At 42.6% G+C, this 23,944-nt stretch overlaps 1 protein-coding gene across 1 annotated transcript in view; it reads left to right on the forward strand.

The window, feature by feature from the left end:
• Positions 1 to 23,944, forward strand: part of LOC128711950 (1-phosphatidylinositol 4,5-bisphosphate phosphodiesterase classes I and II) — a 63,525-nt gene that overhangs the window by 30,062 nt on the left and 9,519 nt on the right. Inside the window, exons 3-4 of the mRNA XM_053806841.1 lie at positions 2,117 to 2,254; positions 17,230 to 17,363. Of these exons, the coding sequence (XP_053662816.1) occupies positions 2,117 to 2,254; positions 17,230 to 17,363 (272 nt within the window). The remainder of the gene's footprint in view (positions 1 to 2,116; positions 2,255 to 17,229; positions 17,364 to 23,944) is intronic.

Genomic DNA, 23,944 nt, shown 5'->3' on the forward strand with positions numbered 1-23,944 from the left:
ACATTACTCGCGACGCTCCTGGCGTACGGGCGCGATGAAAAGAGTGTAGAAATTTTCCATTCTTTTGTGTGCAAATTGATTTCCTTTTCGGTTGGCGTTCGTGTTGTTGTTGATGTTCTCACGTTTGCTGTCCCTTTCTGGCCTCACTCTTCTGTTTGATCGTTTTTTTTCGGTGCGAATAAAGGGAAACATCCTGAGATAAGATGCCTACAGCACACTTTCCATTTTCATATATTCAATTTATTTTCCTCCCATTCCCCATATGAAGCGTTCCTCATTGCCGTTTGCCTAACCGGAGGTTGGTGGGATGTGTTTGCTGCGGGCATTGCTGCTATACAAAGCGAATAACTTATTGAGGCGCTTGTTCATCATGTTCTTCCGCGCGATCGCGTTTTGGATGTCAGCGAGCGAAGCTACCTCGTTTACTGTATCATGTTTCATTTACTGCCAATGGAGCCCGGAGGTCAAAACGGCGGGACATTATGGAGCGTGTTCGCTACTGAAGATTTAGATGTTTTTCTGCAAAACCGAATCCACGAGACACCCGCATCCATCGGTGATACGTTGAGGCAACTGAACGAACGCACGAAACCATCTAACTTCCAGGTAGCACCTTTAGATCAGATGCCGTAATAAGAGACCGTTCTTCGACATGGAACTGGTGGTAATGCTGGAACGGGTAATGTAACGTGAGATCTACCCTCCAAGTGAAAATGATCGATCAAAAACACGGCGAGAAATGAAGACGTTACCTCTACAGTGAGAGAAACCGAGTTGGGTTGTTGATGCGATTGTCAATATTTCCCGCCTCTCTACGAGACGACCAGGACCAACCAATGTTCTGGATGTCTTCATTGAGGCATCGATTCTTTGAAGAATATCAAAAACACCGAAGGGGACGGTAGGGGATAAAAAAAACGCACCGAAAACAAAATACAGATAACTCATGCGCCAGGTCCCTTTGACAGGGCACCTGCGGAAAGATTTCACCCCTGCATGCATGCGTCCATGTATTGAGTTTATGTTTGCTTTATTGAGTTGCTTAAATCAAGTTACCGATATAATATTGAGCAGTCTTCTCTTCGCAAGTGAACGGGCGGCTTTGGTTACATTGGTGACACGGGAAGAAGGGGGAGGGGAGGAGCTTCCTTTATGGCGCTGGTGAGACGAAAGCTGCCCCGAGTTTGGCGTCTTTGCTTCGGGTAGCCGTTTGTTGACTCGTGTACCGAACTTCTTACCAGGACAGTATTCGAATATTTGCTTTGCAAAAGGCTTGGGAAACCAACTTGCCCCTCTTTTTGGGGTTGGTGTGGGTGGGTACGTGTGGCTTGTTTCCGTAATGAAGCAGTTCCAAGCGCTGATGAAGCACTTTTACCTCGATTGCATTTTGGGCGAAAGTTTGTTACTTGTTTGAGGTCCCAAAGTTGTTTACATTGCGTCGCCCTTGTGCGATGTAAGTGAAATCGTAGAGAGTATATTTGAAGGCAGTTCTTTCGACTATTCTGACATCTCGAGAATAGTGGGAAATTGATTCAGTTGTAGTTCTGAAGAATCGTTACAGCATTGCTACACTTCTAGGAATATTGTTTTGCATGGGAATGTTTTCAACCGAACGTCACAACCAATTCAACATTGCCATACAGTTCCGAAGTAAAAGGAAAACCAATACCAATGCTCGGATATCGAATGACTCCATCAAACTGTCAGGTCCAATACGTTCGAAAGATAATTCGGCATCGAGTTGTTTGATCGTATGATTCGTTTGAAATTGAAAATTATGTTTCGCTACATGCCGAATACATGACATGACAGGCATGGACGGAACCGTGCCGTAAGCTTCATCGTCTCCACCGGGGATGATATTAATACGGCTGTGTGTAATTTCAATAGCCACAATTTGATTGTACGCGAACGTTCAAATCAAGCATCGCAATGCATCTGTGTAGGGCTCAAAAAATTACAACTCATCTGTCATCCATGTGTGTCATTTCAGTGAACATTATTGGCCCAAGGTTGCGCTTCTAACGTACGTTCTGTCAAACATTGTAATGTGCATTAATGATAGATATTAATTTTAATTCACCTTTATGTTCTCTCTTTCCCTCGACTCCCTTAGGATATAAAGCTACGACAAATCGTGACCATGGGTTCGCAGGATACGCTCGAGGAGAAAACGGTCACCGTGTGTTACGGGGCCGACTTTGTGAACGTCAACTTTATCAACTTTTGCTGTACGCGCAAGGAAATTGCTCGGGTAAGTAATACAGACAAATTCGTATCAGCCGCCGTGGCTACTTGGCGCGTGGAAATCCATTTCCGGGTATTGAAATCAATTTCCTTCTGCTTCCTCCAAAACGTTCGGTTTGAATGGATGAATCGAAACCCGAGCGCGCGGTTAAGGATGCGCACGGACACGTGACACACGCAGCATGAGGGGAAAAAATAGGTTCCACGTGGCCGATCTTGGTGTTAAGTGGGCGTAAAGTGTATAGCTTAAAAGTAATGGAAACAGTGAAAGGACTCGATTGGCAATCGACTCCAAGAAGCCACGCTCAAGCACTGAAAGATAGTGGCTCGAAGTCGATTGAAATGCAAGAAATTCGTAAAACCACCTTTTCCGCAGTGAAGAAAAAGCTTTCAACAATAAGTAGACCTTTTTCGCCCGGTATTGAGGAAATAAAACAAAGTAGAATTCCACCAGATGATGATGAGGATGGTGATGGCTTTTTTCCCCAAATTTGTTTTTTTTTTCTTCTCTTCCCAAACCACCATCTGTGCCGGAGCAAACGGAAACACAGCGGGACAAAAGTTCGAATTAAACTGCTTACATTCGTAAAGGGGATTCAATATTCATGAAAGTTTTCATTTGTTGCACACACACACACACAGATACCGGCGCTTGAAAGAAGAGAGCTTTATATTTTTCTTACGTGTGTATCTCCGGCCCTTAAGAGCATATGCCTGAAAACCTGAAAGACCTTAGATTGGTTTGCGCGCGACTGACGCGCCTATAGTGTCGATACCGCGCAAACGGAAGCGGAAGTTCGTTCTACTACTGTTGAGAAAATGAAAATGAACAGCAACTCCATCCACCGACCCGGTGCCCATAATGTGGGGACAAAATTGATTCTGTAGTGGTTCTCCTTTCCTTGGTGCCGCTCGAGGCAACAACGGGAGCTGTAGACCAACGGTGTATCGTTCGAGATGTCACTCCAAAGTGCCATTCGAGTGTTGGGACAGCAGCATCGTGAAGGGCAGCCACGGGGCTCATTTTGTTTCATCGGGCGCATGGGACGTGTTCATTTGCTGTCGGGGTATTCGTTACGCGATCGACGCTCATGTTGGGTGGCATCTTCGTTCGCATCGATGTTGCTGCGAGTGGTAAGGAATAAAATTTAAATGCAAATGTTTTCCTTGGGTTTTAGCTCCTTATGTTCAATGACACATTTCGATAAACGTTTATAATTCTGTGGACCGGATGAAAAGTTCGCACCTTTCATGAGCATGCAATTTGTATGATCGGGGATGTTCTTAGCTGTTCTATGAAAATGCAAATGGATAATTACTATCCATCGTAGAGGGTGACATTATTAACCTGTAGCTCTTTTGTGGGGCATAGAGGAGTTAGTATTGATGAACAACATAAATTCTTAGCTATATATCAGAATTTTTGACTATTTGTGATCGTATGAGATCGTATCGAGATCGTATGAGTATCAAGAGGGCAGTCGGGAATGATGAGTTGTTTTGAAATGAAAAATTTTTGGAGAATGAGCTTAATTTTTATTCCTCAGAATAGCGAATTCTGTACCTTTAAATTAAGTCTGTCATGAAGCTTCTATACATATAGACAGTTAGAAATAATTTACCGACTGCAATGACCATTGTCATTCCCTGGACGTGCATCGCAGAACACCACTCAGGATCGAAATTCTTGTAGATTTTTTTAATTATAGGCATTTGTTTCTTCCACACTCATATGCTTGTCACTTTTTGTTTTTCGATATCTTTAATTCGCAATGATCAGTTAATATTAAAATTCTAAATCATTAACTAGTTATCATACTGCCTTGTCTCGGCATAAAATCACGGGAATATATTAAAATTCAATGCAATGGAAAGGCTATCAAAACAGAATTTTTCATCAAAATTTCCCAGCTCTCCCCTACATGAAGCATCATGGAACATGGAACTTCTCGATTAAATAAAGCTCACGGTTGAATCCTTACCTCCGAACAGTGGTTAATTGAAATATCGGCCATTCTTCGAGTGCTGCACCCGCTGGAAAGGTGTTGAAATTTTGATGGACCTTCAGGCGATGTGAGCAGGTATTGCTTTTCAACCAAAGTTGGAAAAACTTTTTCGTTCCCGACAGGATAAAGAGAATAAAAAAAAATCCTCCTCCGAAAAAAAAGAAAAAGGCCAACGGCGTGTGGTCGCATTGACGTAAACTTTTAAGCCACCCCTTTTCACGTCAGAACCGGGCTCACGGGTGCTTTTTACGAGCATCAGGTGTTTCGCTGCGCACAGAAGAACGCTGCCAACCACGCTGGAGGTTTGTCATCGATGGGTCAGAGTGGTGACAAACAGGGTGACAAAGATTCGGATGCGGAAGGTGGAAAACTTTTTCCGTGCCCCCAAAATCATTATTCGGGGCAGGGCAGAGCTGCAAGTTTTCGGTGGGATTTACGAGAGATATCTAAATTGGACATTAATTGGACGGTCGTAGAATTTATGATTTGAAGAAGGCGTCGGTTAATATTTGAATGGTGCGTGCTTAAAATTTGACAGCTTGTGGGGGCGATAATGGCTCGGGTCGGGTTGATTGGACACATGATTGTTTTTTTTTTCTTTTGTTTGGGAATGATTAAAATGGAAGAAAGCACTGTTTTGATCAAAAGAATGTTAAAGCACCTTATTGTAACATTAATGACGTTTATTAAACGGTACCGCTTTGGATACGCGACGCGAATTGAAAGTGAATCACGAGTGAAAGCGTAAGCCACAGCAATAATAAACAAAATCAACGCTTAATGGCAACTGTTGGCACTTGGAAGCTTCTGACGATCAAGGAACGTAGAGGAACGCGACGTCAGAGCAGCAAAAATCCATCGTTTTGAATTAACCGGGAAGGATTAAGAATGAAAGTAGAAAGCTCGTCGCGTTGCGTTCTTATCTGCCCTACACCATTGCAAAGTATTCGCCCTTCGGGGAGAAATGCGCACTCGGCAAGGCTTCTGCTGCTGAATGATTCCCTTACGTTCGGATGTTTAACGCGTGACGCTTTATCAAGATGCTGCTGTCCTTCTTTCAGTGTCGCAAATCCATGGGCAAAGTTATAATCACCACCAACTGGATGGGCTTGTGTTTTTCTTATTCAAATCATTTCATCCCTTCAGGAAAAAGTTTGTTCTTCTGTTGCTGTTCTGTTTCATGTTGTAAATCTTTTGACTGATGGGCAAGATGTTAAGGTGTGAAACTGGAAGAGATATGTCTAGAGGATATATCTAAGAAATCAGAACACTTGTGACAAATTCCTCGGAACGGTTGCAGGGTAGGATTATCATTAAATTATGTATCTCGCAACGCGTTGCTTACAGGTAAGGGTAATGGTTAGTAAACTGAGAGTTATTAATGCCCGGCTTTTTAAATTAGATGATTTTTTTTTCGATGAACAATCAAATTTAAGTTTTGTTTCACATAATTACTGAAAGGAAAATTTTGTGTGAGACAAACATTGGAGGCAGAGTACTTCAATGGTACAACAGTTATTTTGACGTTTGATTATTCATGACCGGTGAGAAAACGAATTCTATCAATCGTTCAAGGTTGTCATAATGGACACACACTATTTACCAATCTGATCTTTTCTGGTTTTATCTAAAAGAACGACATTTATATAAATAATCGTGTGGGTAGTATTGGAGCAATATGTCTTTTCACAGCATAAATCAAGCTTTTTTCCCAATAGAGTTACAGTGTCGAGCAATTGTTTTTAAGCTGAAACCCGAAAAATATGGACAAAAGTCCTTGAAATCGATCATTTCCGTTTGGTCATCATACGCCCGGCAGGGATAATTCGCACTTCCCTACGCCCTGACCTTTCGGTTAACCTTTTCATCAGTTGTGGTTGGTTTGTTCCTCCACGCTTGTTTGGTGGCCTCGGGCAAAGGAAAATAAGCATCCCATCAATTCTTGCTGTTCGTCTGGATGATTCAGGATAGCTTGTTTGTAGTGTATTGCGTGGAAGCGAACAAGGGAAAAGATGTTGATATCTTCATGAGCGACGCAAAGAATACCTTTAACAGGGAACGATAAAGCGAAAATAACACGCTGGGACAGCTGAACCTCTCACGGAAACGCATACCGTACCCTAGCACGCGTGAAACTTCGAGCAGCAGAGCGACGACGATAAACAATATAAGCTTCTCTTTTACGATTCAATCACGGTGTCACAGCAGGGTCAGTTTTTTCTTCCGATTGCCGCGGGCAATTCCGCGACGTCGTCGACCACGACGACGACTGTACAGAGTCACAGAAGGACAGATGGAGATGGAATCGATTGACTGACCCTGACCAGTAGTGGGATTGTGTGCGTGTCGCCGTCGCTTCTCGCAGGAATAATAATTTCCTGTGGTGCTGAGTGCCACCATGATGGCGAAAGGAGATTCGGGGACTGGGTAGACAATGTCCTACGAAACCCGTTCGCCTTGGTTGCAGTGTCCGAGTTTTCTTTTATTGCTAGATACCGGTAAAAGTGGAATAGTTTTGCCGACTTTGCCCAGCGAATGACAAAACATTCCACAGCACGTCTCCGCCTCGGAGGGCAATCGTTTCATAAAGCTTTCGCTCGATCTAAGCCGTTGTTCTGGTAGTGGTAGTTTACGTCCTGTTTCTTCGCTTTTGCAGATGCTCGTTATGGTTTATGGTCGTGTGATGTATTTTACTTAAATCCTGCAACCAATGCAGACGTACGGAAGCAACGGCAATGATCGATGGCAGGTTGAGCTTGGATGATGATGATTATGATGATGATGGGTTGTCACGACTTTGCCTTCTTCGGTCGTTTTTCTTACCAACAACATTGAGGACACAAGCACTATGCGATTGTGATGGGCAACAACATATATGACTAATAAAGTCCAAGAAAATAGCAGGGTGAAGCGAGAGAGTTTCAAATGGTGCATCCGTAACGAAGCGAACACACTACTGTGTTTATCGTACTTTATGGCGTTCTTTGCATAAACATTTTGACTGAAATTAACAGAGGATAGGGCTGGCAAAGGGCCTTGAGGGGTATGGGTAGGGAACCCGGATGGAAGAGCGTAGGATGGGCGGGTCTATTATATCTATAAAACACTCCTAGATCATCCGACAGTCCTGACACGATTGACAATATGCCTTTGACATGGTGATAAAGTTGAGATTTTCAGAAATTGTCCCCAAGGGAATCCCTGTTTATGTGGTGTTTGACCATGATGGATGTGTGGGGCGCCCGGTATGCACGATGCAATATGTATGTTTTACGGGCTATCGTTATCGTTTCCTTAATGTTACATTGTGCACTGTGTTGAACGTTTCACGTGAAATGACTCAACCTAGCAGGACTTTACGCAGGGCGGTTATGTGCGGTAGTAGCGTTTGATGGAATAGCTAAATTATTGAACGGTGCTCATAAAGTGTGGTTGATGCATGAAGGTTCGGTTTAATAAATGTTAAAAATATGTGATAATAGCATTTGTGATTCACTGTAACGTAAAAAGTTTTTATTATAAACAATTTTAAACATTACGTTTGGACTGAGCTTGTTGAAACCCACATGAAAATAACAATAATAAATTGATCTAATTCATTTACAGCAGAACCACAAACAGCTCCCAGAACCTTTTTACACGGTGGATTCACACACCACATCAGGGCAATTTTTTTTGTACATTCATTGTACATTGTTTTTGAAAGAAATTAGAAAACAAAGGCTCAGATAAGCGAAAAAGTCATACCAATCATCTGTGGAAGTACAAACATTTCGAGCTAAACAAAAGCTCTCGGTAAACAAGCCCCGTTCGTCACACGCGTGCGTATGAAGCATGGTTCTTGTCGTTATACTAGGCAACATGAGATATTATGGTGTCGTTCGAACGTGAAGCATGAAATTTTGCGTAGGGGACAATGGGGCTGAAAGCTATGACTCGGTTGTCATGGGTAAATCGTTTCTGATTTCTTAAAATATGTATTTTATTTCCAAAGGTATTTAACTTGTTTCACTGTTGACCATCTGACCGCCCCAAGAATGATTATAATAAAAATTTAAATAAATAAAATGTATAACAACAGAAGATGTTCCAACATTTAAAATTAATTTTATTGAGTTTAGTTAGTTTTTTTTTCAAATTAAGTACATAACTAGTAACGACAAACATTGTTTAGTCATGCATTTTTTTATTTTGTTTATTATAAATATCACTCTTTGCGTTTATTATTACTATGGTGTAATCATATAGTATCATAAATCATCTCTCAATACTAAAAAGTTGCTTATGGCTCTGTCATACTCTACACATCACGGTTCCGGTGCGCTCATTCGACGAGTGGAAAACATTGTTTTTACGAATGAAAACAGTCATCGGATTGTTTACTCTGCTTTTTTCGACTACCAACGGTGTATTTCTTTTGTTTACGAAATGGAATGGTTTCAGTTCGTATTGTTTTTACTTCTTTCGCTTTCGCTCGTAATAAAATGGGAATTGGTTTTACGCTTAAAGCGATTCCGTGTCATTGTACGTTTTTGTTACCGTATTGTACCAGCGACAACCCGATCGCTGTTGATTTGCCTTGACTGTGCCACACAACCATCATTGTATTAGACATGCCAAATGGGTTTTGTCTCTGCTGTCTGGGCCCCATTCCACGCTTTGATGGTGTGTGGTGTAGGGCGAATAGTACTGGAGGCAGTTGTTGTATCATGTTCGGAAGTTTGTTGATACCGCGGGTAAAAAGAACAGCGAGCATGAGACGAAAGGGGCACGGAACAACGCAAATGATTATCCTGCTCGAGTCTGATTGTCTGGTTTGATGGATGTTCTAATGCAGAAGTGGAGAATGCAATAATGCAATGGGACTTAATGCGTTCGAGAAGCGTACTCTCCGGGGCTCTCGTCGGTTGTGGTTGTACGGTGTAGAATCATAAATACACTGCCGAGTGTACAAGAGCCAGTTTAATCTCTCCGTGCTGAAGTGTGCTTGTGGATGATTAATTTACTGCTTACAAGTGTAGCAATGTGCCAGCTTTGTGGAAATGGGGTTTGCCGAAGCATTTCCATCCCGGGGTGTAATTAAAATGCACCATTACAGCTTTATCCTTCCAGCAGAAGAATCCTTAAAAGACTCTCAACCATCGCCATCGCTCCAGGTGATGGAACGCACTCAGCAAAACTGCCTCTACCGGCCATACTCTGTTCGTACGGTAGGTTTTTAAACCATTTGCTACGATTGTTTACGTCCGATTGCAGATAAACAAAAAGGGGCATCGAGCAAAGAATGGTTACGGCCGTGTTGTGTCACGAACCCGGAACGAGCAGCAGAAACCATTTGCTTGTTGCGTTTGCATCGGCGTCTACGGCAGCGAGTCACTTGCCGAACGAATTAGTGCTGTGCGTGCTGTCGAGCGCTGGGACGTGACTTTTTCCGGAAGGATGGTGGCATCGGTAAATATCGGTTGGTTTCGGATGGTCGGTTAAGCAAACAGAAACCGGAGGATCAAGAGAGTTCGACTGCAGAATGTTGGGGACCGCGCTGCCTTGCGACCATAATGAATGGGGAATGAATTGCTGCCGGGAAGAACCATTTGTGGAAGGGAGGTTTAGCATTGTAATTTCAATTCAAAATAGATGGCATTGTTTCAAAACTCAAGGTAAGAAATTGAGTGAGGCTCAGGAAAATATATTCTACGGTATTAGCCTAACGAAAGGTATTCTTTCATCCGTCGGTTGGTTGGAACACGTTGGTTGAATATGGCATGACCAAGCCAGCTCTAATTATGATTGTACCGATCATTCTTTTCGAGCACATAATTCAGGCTGTAATTTAATTCCCCCTCAGTATTGCTAATGTGAATTGAGACAGAGACAATGGCGTCGTCGGCATGGACATTATTTCGTACCTGGCGTTTGAATAATAGATAACGAGCGCACATTATGTCGGCGAGTTAAGTTGATCATTCTGTTTTGTTGGACTTTCATTTGTAGCTGAAGAAAGAGTATATGTGTCTGTTTTTGCCAAATTTCCAAATTAATTTTTTATATTTAAGTAACAAAAAAAAAAATTTATAAATGCAATTTACATAAGTTTAGCTTCAATCAATGTAGTAAGCATATTGTTTGAAATAATTATTGAACAAACAGTCGAAATTCCGGAAATGATAGAATAAGACATTCCGAATAATGTGAAAATAATAAGTAATAACGATCGGTTTATTACCCTTTGATATCAGTTATTTAGCTATTTTTATTTGTATAAATCTAGCTTTCACTAGGAAAAAGTCCGCCCTTTTGAAGTCTCTAGCTTAGCATAGCTATTTCAAGTATTGGTGATTTATGTTACAACATTGCTACATTAACTGTTTATAATTCTTCCTTCTGTAAATAAAAGAACAAAATGGAAAACTTCCAACGTAGCTAATAATCTGTGCAAAGATTAATAATCAGCCTAATGAATACGCATAGTTCACTCGCAGCGCAGGGTAGTTTGTCATGTTCGTTGCCTGGTGTTTAGCAAACTTTAAATGCTTAAACTTATCCCTTAATGTTTAATGTCACCGTCGCGATATCATTACCGCAGGCATTAGCTCGCCTTAGCAGGGAACCACACATACAGCAATGGCGCCGCACGGGAGACGGGTGTTAGTGTTTCGCCTTTAACGCTACTGCAAACACGTTGCAAAACCTTTGTCCTTTAGTTGTTCGGTTGGCCCGCAGAAAGGAATCATCTCGAAAGTTGATTAATGAAGAAAGTTAAATAATTAATTCAATGTTTATCTGCCCTTGGGAAGTGCAAAACCCCGAATCGCGCGCCATCGATGCGAAGGGATGCGAACTTTGCCTGACAGAGTACGGGGATTAAAACAAGAAACCGCATTTGAAAATTTGGCCGCCCATTCGAAGGTGATTGCGTTTGCTGTACTGCTGTACCCCAACGCCAAACGATAGTCATGGGGATAATTTTTGTACCTTGTTGCGTTTGGCTAATGAATCGCTTTGTTGCTGAATGGGACGGTTAAAGTTATGAGAACACCAACACTTTGGTGCGATAGTTTAAGTCCTCTCTGTCGAGGCACGGTTCAATTATCACAAATGAAAAATGGCACTCGAGAAACACGAAAAGCTTTATGTGGAAAATGTTAATTACACTTTGCACTTCTTATTGGACAATGGCCAACGTGGCGTTTGCTTCACCCATAAACTCCCTGCACCGTACGCAAATCGCAACGCGCTGAAAATAATTTAGCTAAACGCTTTTCGGAACAACGCACCGACAAACAACGCGCCAGCCAGGCAACATCACCCAAAATTCAACCTGACACCATGTTCGAGCATAATTTTTCTGACTCCACCGACAGCGTCCTTGCTGCAAACGGGCCGCGCGCAGACAGGTGACGACGGCCAACCGGTACGGAACGGTGCGTCTAGGGCTTCAATTTCATACCGCCCTATTCTGTTCCTTCTTCCTCACCGGCCACCCTTCCCCGCTATAACAAAGCCATCAACACCTGAGCAGATACCCAGTTCGTGACGAATGCACGGAACGAACGATGGCCCTCATTTGGTTCGTTCCGGTGGAAAATTTGTTCCCTCAACCGTACCGACGTCTGACGACAACGTCCCACGCACTGTACGCATCGCGCAAGGGGCGGGTAAGAGAGAAGGGAACGGTACTACATTCCCTTCTTCAAATAGGAATCTCTAGTCTAGTGCTATCTGGCAGGCTGTCAGTTGCAGAAAAAGCAACAGCAGCACTAGACGCGAATATTGGCAGGCATCTGCGGGGGGAATAGCGTACAAGCGAACGTGCGCTAGCTCCGGTAGGCGGCACTCATACTCGCATGATCCGCCGTCAGGTCCATTGCCGGAACCGGAAATATGCGTCTTCTTACGCACGAGACGGTTGGTGTGCTCATCCAAGGTTCGCCAAAGGATGCGCCGCTAGCGCAGTGGTCGACAATGTGCGGGTTGATAGAATCTACGACGAAGCTTTTAAGCAATTAAAGTTTAGCGCACTTCTACATATGTCCATAGTATTTTATAGGTGAAATATGCAGTCATATTATTATAAAATTCAATCTTGGATTATTTTTAAGTTAAAAATCTCCTTGAGCTGGAATAAATGAAGCTGAATAGCTGAATGAAAAAATATACCATCAAATTACAGGTCAAAGAGTAAATTAATCCCTGCGCAAAATTCATATGCTCAATGTTTTAACATGCGTTTTCACAGAATATTGTTGCTAACATCAGAATTATCAAATTCTTCAACATAATTTTCAATGAAAAAAGGGTATAAAATTACCAAAAGGTGATTTATCCTTACAATTTCTTTTATTCTATTAATCTCCTCTATTTTTCGCTTAATTAATGAGCAATTGTTCCAATTTTTGTGCATTTCATTCCAATATCTGACAAATTCCCAAACTTATTTGCCATCCCCTGCATGAAGTGAATCTACTTCATTTTTGAAGCACTAATAGCTGTGAAAGTGTGGAAAGTCTGACGGTACCATTCAAACACATAACAAGCTGCTGTTTCACGGCACGGCATGCCGTCGCGTCCTCTTATCGCATGCTGTTGGCGAGAAAACTGCACTGTGAAGGATTTCTAATTTCATATTTATAACCCCATATAGCACGGTGTGCTCGGGCCAGCCTGTCAGTGCAAGATAAATATGGTCGCGCAAAAATACCCCTTCTGGCGCTGTGTGTGCGTATGAGTGGGGTGAGTTTTGCTAGTTGGCCATGTTAGCCGGGCGACCATGACAATGCACCCGGACCGAGCTGGGGACCGGGTCCGGGTCGCGCCCGGGTACGTGTGAAGTGTGGCTTCCGGAGGTGGAACTCCGTACCCGTGTTTCCTGGTGGTTGCGTGAGTAGGGTCAAAAGGATAAAGAGGTTGATGAGTATCGGATTAATTTAGAATCACTTCAATCAACAACTACCGCTTGGAAGAAACTCTAGAAAGGTGCAGGACGCTGGGGACCGCAACCGTAAGGGGGCGCGTATACTTTTGCGTAGCAGAACCATCAAGCATTCAAGGATAATGGGATTATGGATCCTTTTAAAAATGGCAAGGGTAATTATTGAAATGGAAGTGGAAGTTATGTGTCTTGGTGGGTTTAAAGTGATCCCGGGAGTGTGGAAATTTGCTAAATGGGATTGGGAAGGTAGCTGTCGTCGTTTTATCGTGCTGGTAACATTATCAATTAGAGTGTAGCTCCTTTCGAATTGCTCAATGAATTCTAACCTTTAAGGAGAATGTTTTAGTCGTAAAGTTGTGCGAGTCTATTAAATAACAATTGCAAAGAAGATTTTCCGAACGGAAACAAACATGAGAGAAAAAAAAGGCTACCATCACTACACTGTCGGTTTGTCCTTCAGCCCACACCCATGTAGAACGCCCTTAGGGCACTATTAGTCAAGTGGAAAACAGAGCGCTTGCAAAACTTTTGCTGTACCACCGGTATTTTAATTCGATTGAAAAGTTGCTACTACTTCCATAGATAAAACGCTTTTTCTCGCACGGCGAAGGTTTTTCCGCCCCGTGTTCATCCAGCTACCGCTGCCACTAATCAACCTCACTTCGGTTCCAACGCAGCCTGAGTTGTTCCCAGATCGTAGGGATACAGGGCAAACATGTTGCATGCTTTCGTTGCTCTACCAGCTTGAGTAAAATCTCCGCTGTTAGGAGTGAAGCTTTTGGGAGCGGTGGATTCGGTTGATTGCAGTTACAACTTGGTGCAGATCTAGTGACCAGGTCGGTTGTGTCGAGAACGGTGGAGAAATAAAAACTTTTCAAACTACTATCCACCGCCTTTTGAAACGAAGTGCGTTGAGTGTTGTTTAGTCAGAGCCGCAAAATAGTTCTGCCCAAATTGAGTTTTTATACGATAAGAATGATTTGTATGCTTAACAATACGACCTGACCGTTTTCTTGCATTAAAAAGGTGCTTAAACTCTATTCAGTTCAGTAAATTTACGAAAATATTTTAATACATGATCGGTTTATTGAATGTAATGGATTACAAATAAAATTTTCGATGAAATACTAATGAAAGTACCATGTACAGTTTGGTTTTTATGTTCATCAAGCAGAGGACGCTCAATAGACAACAATAAAATTTATAAAATTTTTTTAAATTAAAGAAATCATAGAACTCTTTATGTTTCTTATATTTTCCAAAAGGAAATACACTATTTTTTTGGGCGTTGCAGTATTGCATAAACAGAAATTCTCAGAGAAAAATATGCAAAGAAGCTTTAATAATGTCAATCACTGTGCAACAATGTTCACGTGTGCATGCGTGTTTGTCCCACTCTTTTGCTCTCTTTGCTCACGTCAAGAGCAATTACAAAACGTAGAAGAAGTGGTGTATGATGTTTTTCTTTCGTCCTTTCCCACCCACACAAACCCTACCCGGAACGGTGCCGAGAACTTTCCAGGATAAACGTGGATATATGCATGGAACTGACTGACTTCCGCGCACAAAAACGTGAAACCAAAACTGACCAACTTTTCTGTGTGTGCACGTCCAAAGTTTTCCCCCTCGCTGTCCCCCATGTTTCCCAACCTGTCCCGCAACCGCAACGCAAAGTCAATTTTAAAACGGCTAGCTGGATGGGGTCGTTCAATTTACACTGCACAAATGCGGCCACACCAGCGGGCTGCAATGTGCAAGGCAGGATATATTTGCCCACATTGCTGCGCCTTTGCACACAGTGTAAGGGACGGTGTAGATAAACATTGATGTAGGTCAGGGAAGCTCTGGGCAATCGGAAAGGCAAACAAAAAAAGCATGTCTCTTTGTCCCATTACCCATTACTGCTCATTGCTCAACCTATATGCGCTGCTACCAGGCATCCCGCAGTTCTTTTGTAGCAGATCACTTGGCGTGTGTAGTTGATTCAAAAGTTTTCTTCTGGTACTCTTTCTCTCTTTCTCTCTCTCGTATAAATGGATTCGCATTTCTTGCTAGTGGTTTGACTTTTCCCGATACGATTGAGTTTGAATGTGTATGGACACCACTTTTTTTGTCGGTTCCTTTCACAGAACAGAACACAGGACGCATATGGATAACGAGCTGCACTAACGAAAGGTATTCACATTTAGCACATGCAAAGTAGTTTCTATCATTTCCTTCGCCCGACCGCCCGCTGGTAGCTCGGTGACACGATTGGTTGTGTGACACTTACGGCCATTGAGTCAAACTGCTATTTTTCCTGACTGGATGGCTGGTAGGGAAAATATTTACCTTTTCCTTCCTGGCGGGAATTCGATGGAATTGTGATCCGAGCACGACTGTCAATTAATAGAACTTGTCCTACGTCCAATAAATGCTATGCCGAGCGTCCCACTCACAACTTGGCACACTTGTCTCACAGCCGATGCTTGTCTGTGTTTGTGGTATTAGTCTTATGAGAATGTTTAAATAATGTTTCAGAATTCTAAAGAAAGATGATAAAAGTATATTCAAACTGCAGCATTTTAATTCCTGATTCCTTGAAATTTACTAGGTTGGTTGAATTAACGTACCCAAGTCCTTTTTTTCGTTTAAATAAAACTAGTCCTCATTGCATGCAGTTCCTTTCCTTCCTGTCCAAACCACCTCAATGCAGACTACAAGCAATCATTTTCCATCAAACCTTCTAATGAACATTGGTAATGTACGCACCAAGATAACGAGAATCCTTGCACCCATTGGGAGGTGAGCGCCATGTTTTATGATTATACCTACCCATAATCAATTTAACTGATGAGCTGCGAAATTGAGCAAGCCTTCCATTTTGACGTAGAAATTGTGAGGAAAAATCAATAAGTCCACACCATTGTATGGGATGCCGGATCCTCCATCCATCCACCCCCTCCCCGCACACGTGAATGGCCGGAGCATTCGATTATTTCCGCGTGGAGTGAGCAGATGCGCAGATGTGTGCCACTATGTACACAGGTAACCGGGTACCATATTTAGCCGTCCACCTTTCACACGCGCATTTGAACGCAACGCGCGGTTCCGGTTTGTTCATGATGTGTGCGGGTGTGCCGGGCACAGGAGCACAGCCTGAACACATCCTGTGGCTTATAATGTGCGAGCCCATGCCTGGACAGTCTCTCGATGGCTGATGACGTCAGTCAGCTCACCATTACGCCGGTTTCGTTCTTATCTTCACACGTTTTTGCTTTTTTTCTGTTGTGACCACCGTTCGACTAAATACGACAAACTCGCCTGAGTGCGATCCAGCAAAGGCAGCTGAAAAATGGCACTAATTAAAAGTTTCATTTCGCGGTCGTGGTGGGTTGGTTTTTTTTCCTCCGGAATGGTTTGTGTAGTGTGCTTGTTTTTTTTTTAATAAATTTACTAAACTGCTGTTAGATTGAGCTTTTTTGCAGTCTCCATCATTCCGGTCCGGTGATGGTGTATACCGTGAACTTGGTTGGAAGCTGAATGGTTTGGAGAGAAAGTTCTCGCTGTTTTCCTAATTAATTTTTCCCGCAAATGTAGATTAAGATAAAATGTGTGTGTGTGTGTACGATGCTTTTTTCAACAACAGTTTTAACATGATAATTTTTAATTCACATTCTGCAGGGTCTGTCTCATGTAATTACGAATTCAAATAATAAGTAGATACTTTTTTACCATTCTTTTATGATTGTGGTATTAAAATGTCTCAATTTTATGTTCATCAAATATTGCTTAATTTTAAATAAGGTCAACGATTACTTTTTTTGTCAAAAATCAAGAATTTTTAGACAGCTAACACACTGCTATGTCTAATTTAGTGTGTAAAGTCAACGACACTACTTATTGAAGTACCTAATTAAACCATTCCCTCAGGCGTGTGTGTCACGGCGTTGCTATTTATTTAGCACCCATCGGTAATGTTTGAAACTGGTTCGTTTACCATGTTTTCCTTCCTTCAAAACAAAAACTTACAACCATTAATTATATCTAACACACTCTCTTCCCCAGCTATGGTGCGACGAGCTGATCCGGATGGCGTACAACTTGACCCAGCTGAACGGTCCGGCGATCATGTTTCTCCAGAAGGCATACACCAAACTTTGCCTGCAGGTTGACAAGACTGGCAAGATCCCGGTGAAGAAGTAAGTAGAATCCGCGAACCTTTTGAGGGACTGGCCATTGCGGGAGGGCCAATCATCTTTACAACCCTGCCGCCGGTGGCGCTGGAAGCAGTGTACTCCACAGCAAAAATAGCGCTAGATGATAAGGCGAGGATGCCCGGAAAAGGCAGTGGACGTAAAGAAATATTTGCATTTCCCGTCCAGCGCGCCCCGGTGAGGGTTTGTACGACTTCATTTTACGATGTACGTCGAAAGATGGCGATGGGGACTTTTCTTTGGCTCTTTTTCGTATGCTTTTCAACGGCTTTTGCTGTTGCATTTGCCCGGAGTGAAGTGGTCGGCACTGGGTGTACCGTGGTGGTTTGATTTTAGTTTTATTTCTTGCTTGCAATGCCACGTAATACGCGCAATGTTATTTTAATTTTTGTACTTACACCCACTTACCAGCGCACTTGAAATCGTCCAATGATTGTTTGCTGTTTTGATGATTTGCCCAACGGCCAACGTCACTCTCGGTGTAGTGTAAGCTGTCGCTTGCACTCCGATCGGTAGCAAAAGGAAGGTTAAATATAATTTTCCTATTTTTATTACCATTTCAATCGTCACGGGGCCACATCCTACAGGGCCTCAGGGCAGCGATGCGCACTGCTATGTGACCGGAAACGCGGGCTGGAATAATTTTTACCCACACCAAACAGGCCACCGGGCAAACCGTGCATATTAATTTATCGTGTCAAATTAGGTCACTTTGGAAATGCGTTTTTTCTGTTAGTTTTTGAGATGTATTTTCTTTTCTCTTTGCGCCCGTTTCTTACTTTCATCTCGCACGTCATGATCGTAACCTTATAGCATGGTTTGACACAAATGGCCCGACCGTACTGGTTGCTGAATGCTTCCCGCTTGGCATTAGTGACGTTTGTGGTTTGGTTGAAGAAAAAATTTACATAATTTCCGCCCTGTAGCATAATCTGCAGCATTCGTTTGGTTTCTTAGGTAGCGATGGGTCGCGGCCCTCCTGTGAAGATAAAATTGAATGTATTTTTGTTTAATCTTCATCGCTCCTAGTGTTGTTTTTATTTATTTTTTTCGATTTCCTCAGTGTGTTGTAAGAAGTGATGGCAAATTATTGTAGAAGCTAGCTCAGATTTGTTGTAAATAATAATTAATAAAGCGATTTGATTTGATAAACAGAAGGAGTAATGGGTGAAAAAGCTGATCTGATGCAATTCAAGCTTAAACATCAAATCCGAGCCAATAATAAGGAATGGAATACTCCAGGATCATTTTTGATTGGCTAAGTTCATTTCCACTCCAGGATAATTTGTATATGTCAAATAGTAAAGGAAAGTTCTAATCGGATCGGTTGATCTATTCCGACGTCTACAGAAGCAAGGGGCACTTTTATAAAGATCAATGCAATAGCTAGAATGACTTCCAATTTAGTTATTTTCTTTTGAAGACATACGGCCTTTGCAACATGTTGCCACAATTTCTTGAATTTCACACAATTATGCTTAATCGACTGATTTCTAGGAATGTTTTCCATTATTTTGTCCGTTTTCCATTCCTGTCCACCACGGGAATGCAGAGTGTACATTATCTTCAGCACTTCGTAGGCCAGATTTGAGATCATTTATTTGAACAACACTTCACGCGCGTCTGAAGTAGGCAAGTCTATTAAGAACCGGACGCAGAATGCCGTGTCCGAAACCTAATTCAAATCCAAGTGCTTCCATGCAAACGGTTTCGGAAATCGATTTCGCAACTTCGACTTCCGAAGCAGCTGTGTGTCGCTGGGGGGTTGCGACTGCTCCCAGCCACCACCAGCCCTTCATTATGATGGGAACCGAGGCGTGGCACCGAAAATGGGTGGAAAAAATATGGCAGAAGGTCACTCAAATGAAATGCAATGAAATCCGTCGAAAGGGAAAGGTCAACGAAAAGCTTACGACCGAACCTTTTGGTAGGATTTGGCAACATATCCGCACAGGGAAGGATGAGACGCACACCGAACGGATCTCGGAAGGATAGATAATCTATCTATACCGGTCTGCCGATAGCGATGATATATGGACACATAAAAGCCCCCTGCTAGCGTGTGTGAAGCGCGTCGTGAAGCGTCGTGTCCAGCGCTATTGCATAGTACGGAATGCGCCCGTTGGCAAGGAAAAGGCGAATCGGTCCGTTTTAGGAACGGGTTCCCTGGGTTTTACTTTCAGGCGAATGAATGGCTCTAAACGAGAGAGACTTTCTCAACAGGCAAATACTTCTTGTGCATGCGCCCGTTTGGGCCCAGGTTAATAAATGGGCTTGGTCAACCGGAACACGAGAATTACATTAGCGCAGGTGATCGATTGGCTTCCGAGTGAGGAGGCAACGGATTCCATAAGGGAACGGTACTACAAAGCCGTTTTTTTTCGGTATGGCTATTGAAGGTTTGCCGTAAGTCACTTCCTGTTTCTAATTCAATCGATGAGTTAGTAGTTTCGCGGTTTTGTCAGCAAGCTTTTATTGCCAGCGACGGCGGCCAAGGTTATCATAGGTCGAAAGAATAGCAGGTGCCAGTGGATGAGAATGTTGTTTCGTTGCGTTTTCCTACATTAATGTTATGTTTTGGACATTGAAACAAATTTATTACACTCTCATGGTAAGGATATTAATGTCATTTGTATTTGATTTATGGACATTTTATTTTTGTATTGCAATAAATAAAGAATTCATGGTCCACAGATGCATTATTTACTCAGAATTGCTCTTAAAGATAACAAAATATTCATATATTTCCATTAACATGAGGAGAAAATGTTACCTCAGTAAGCTTAAGTTAAAAAAGACTTTAAAATCCTGTGAGGAAAAATTTTCATTTAGTACAATCCTGTCATCTTCATCCCTATCGTGTCCACAAACATAGCATAAACTTGGCGTGTTACTTGTTCGGGAGGAACTCGATTGGGCTGCGGAAGGGAATTTCCCACGCTGCTAGAAGGCACACACACACACCATCGACCAGCGGTGATACAACAAGTTATGCAAAGTCACGCAAATTGAGGGAAACCATGAAAAGGCTCCAAGGCTGCTTCCTAAGACATGCTTCAATGGTAAGCGAGTACGCGCGTTCATCATGCCGCGGGTACACCGTGAACTCGGGCCACCCATGTTGAAAAGATGAAACCTTCCGCTACCGTAGAAGCTTCTAAATGGTTGCAAATCTTTTTCGCTGACGCAAGTGAGGTTTCCTTAGCCGGTGTGTGCTGTTTTTGTTCGGTTCCTTGTGTCCCTCCAGCTCAGTTTTGGTGCACCGCGTAACCGAGCGTGACGAGCGGTGTACTATCACGTCCCCAAAATGAGAAAATAGGGAAGAGATGGCTGTTTTTTGCTGTAGCAGCATTCGTCCGGAAGCTAGTACCGGGCAGCGACATGACGGGCAACTATGATACAATTTCCACGCTCGGTTTGGCAGCGAGTGTTGTTGCATAAATGGTGATAAGATTTTTGTGCTCACCCATCATTGTCTGGCCATCAGCACCTTCTCAAACGGTTAGTGCCCCCTGTTCGGTACTACCGGGCTCCCTGTCCTCGAATGCTGGGTTGGAAAGCAAATTGAGGACTTTTTAATGGATGGAGTGAAATGATGGCTCAACGGAAGGATGACGACGGTAATGAAGGGAAAGGGAACGAAATTAAGTCAACAAAAAAAAACAAAAAAGGCCAAGTCTAATGGTTGGGACCAGTGCACATGTTCTACGGTACGAGGCGAGATGGGATGATGAAATGACACGGGAAAGCTCGCACACACACATTGGGGCTTCTGATTTTTCCAACCCCAAGAGGCTTGGTGATGGAAGGATTTCACATTTCGCATGTCTTGCATATTACTAAAACGGTTTCTTGTGTTTTATCCTTTGCGGTGTCCTACTTATTTTTTGTGAAACCAGCATAGGTAGCAGTCACAAAGCTGTACTTTCTTGATGGTATTTGTGTATTTGTGGATAAAAATTTTTACAACAGATTTCCGCAAAGCAATGGACATGTTTCTGTTTGTGGCTACTTGCACATTTCATCAACAATACATTAAACTGATAAAATGATATTCAGCCTGTACCAGCACGCATCCATATCATTTTGAGGCAATGTTTGTGGTTCACCTGTGTGGTTGAATAAGCCAAAGTCTTTGCTGTATTTTTTGACAACGAAAAGGAAAGTAAAATATTTGTATCAGATCATTTCCGAGGGCCATTATAGTATGATTGCTCTTGCTGCGTTGCTTTGTATCGTTTGGAACCACGTGGATGGAGACGCCTCGATGGAGGCGCCTGGTGCTTTCACCGCAATGGAGACGCCCGGTGGCTTGTAATCTTATTAATGTAAATTGAAATGGAATCCTGCGGCAACGCTGAGTGAACTAAAAAAGAACATGCTCGGTATGTTTAAAAACATTCCTTTCGAAACCGGTAAGCTGCTTCTCATTGGAGCATAATATGCCATTAAGAAAGGGAATGTACAGCGAAGGCATAGGAATCAATTTGATGACCGGTGTATAAGCGCACGATACGTTATAATGATTTGTAAAAGAAAACCCGCAAACCCCCGTAAGTCGATTGCTCAAAATGAACGGTGGTTGAGTTGAATTGCTGATTTGGGGAATGTGTACTGCTAACTTGAATTAAATAATGGCTCCCTACTGTGGGTACCCACGAAGAGTGATAAACTTGGCTGGTTTTAGATCAACCCACACAGGTAGAAGCTCTGGTGCTGTTTTTGTGGTAAAGGTGATTTCTCAAAACATACGATTGTCATTAAGGCCATCTTTTTCATGGGAACAAAATGTCTACCTATATTATTTCCGATTTGCTACGTACTTTATGTACCTAGTGAAGCATGTAAACTACTTGTATGCTAGAAATTGTCTGTATGTGAAATGTAATAATGGGATGCCAATCCTTAAAAACCATATGAGCGAGATGAGTTATGCGTTTTAATAGGTTTTTGTGCTGTTGTATCTTCCCATTGTTTCGAAATAAATTAAGTTTGAACATCTTCTTCATGCAGTACAATTTCACAGAACCTCACAGGACAATCCATATCATGGAAACGAAAACCCATTAGCACTGTTCTACATGATCAATTGTCTACATGGCTTGTATCGGCCCACACTCGTTTCAGGATAAAATCAAGAATGAGTGTTACATGCTCTCAAATGACTTTTTTCGGATCATTGTTCCGCATAACCCCCCCGGCATAGTAGAACATCAGTAAAGAACAAGACTATATATGCGTTCCGAGCAATATATGGAATACAGAAAGTGAGCTTCGCACACAGTTTTAATAGAAAACAGAATGCCATTCTGATGTCCACAATATTGCGAGTTTTCTGCCTTTTGTTTTGTAGACCCGACTTTCTCCATGACGATCGTCCTTTTTCATGTTTCTGATACCGATTACGCCTGCCAGTCAGGTCATGTTTGCTAACGGACTATCTTTAGCATTTAATTTATGGTCATTTTGGATGGCTGAGCAGCAATGATGACCTACCGGCCGCCCTGCTAAAGATAGAACCGGCCGTCCAGAAAGTGGCGTTACATTCTACCTTGTAGTTAGTAAGTTTAAAATAGGTTCATGGCGTATGAAGGAGGAAAAAAATATTATGGACATCATAAGCTTTAACCTCAATTGGGATTCCCCTCGCATTCGGATGGATTATTTTCGGAATCAATCTTCCCGATAATGCCTCACTAACATAATCCAGCGGACTTCCGCTATTAAACTATACGGAAAGTAACGCGTTTACGTGCATTATGACACCTCAGTTTCCGACTTTCGCACGCATCACTTTAATAACTGCAACCAGTGGTCGGTTCCTTCCGCAGGCGAGGCGTCCACGCGACTAATCGTCACAGCCTTCCGAATGCTTCCGTTATTGGTTCAGGTGTCAACAGGAAAGTAATGGTGCGTTTATTACGTGCTAAGCGGCAATACGGAAATCCAACATTAGACTCGTTATTGCACCCGCGAGGCTTACCAAGCCGGACCAGGACAGGACAGGCGGTCCATACGCTTTTGCTAGAAATTGTTTGAACGAATTCTCGAATAAGTAGGGCGTGTTTGTTACGGCCCTTTACCATGTCCATACTGTTTCGCACATAAAACACCCCTCCTCGTCGTAAAGGTCAAAAGTTTTTTATCCCGTCCAAGTTTTATCCCCAAAAGAATTGTGAAATTGCGGTCGAAATCGATTGTGGTGTGTGAGTGGGAGCAGCAAATATATGACTTTCATTACAGGCGAACAGTTGTGTGAACATACCGGATGGGCCCGGAGAACAACGCGTAATGTTGCACCATAAGTCATCCGACTGCGAGCCTTGATTGTTGGTTTGAAATGGGCAGACACAAAAGAGCAACCAGAGCCAGTTCGGAAGAGGCAAACTAGTGGTAATAAAGTTGATTATTGCGCCTTAAGCGTGATGAACGATCAAGTGATGATCAGTCAATCCATTGTGCCATGGGCGTTTTTTGCAACTTGTTTGAAAAATAATCTCAGCAGCGAAACGATTCATTGTGGGATTTGTTATTTGAAAGGAAAATCGAGAATAAATATTCGTTTG

Source organism: Anopheles marshallii, chromosome 3 (genome assembly GCF_943734725.1).
Source record: "Anopheles marshallii chromosome 3, idAnoMarsDA_429_01, whole genome shotgun sequence".
Lineage (NCBI taxonomy): Eukaryota > Metazoa > Arthropoda > Insecta > Diptera > Culicidae > Anopheles > Anopheles marshallii.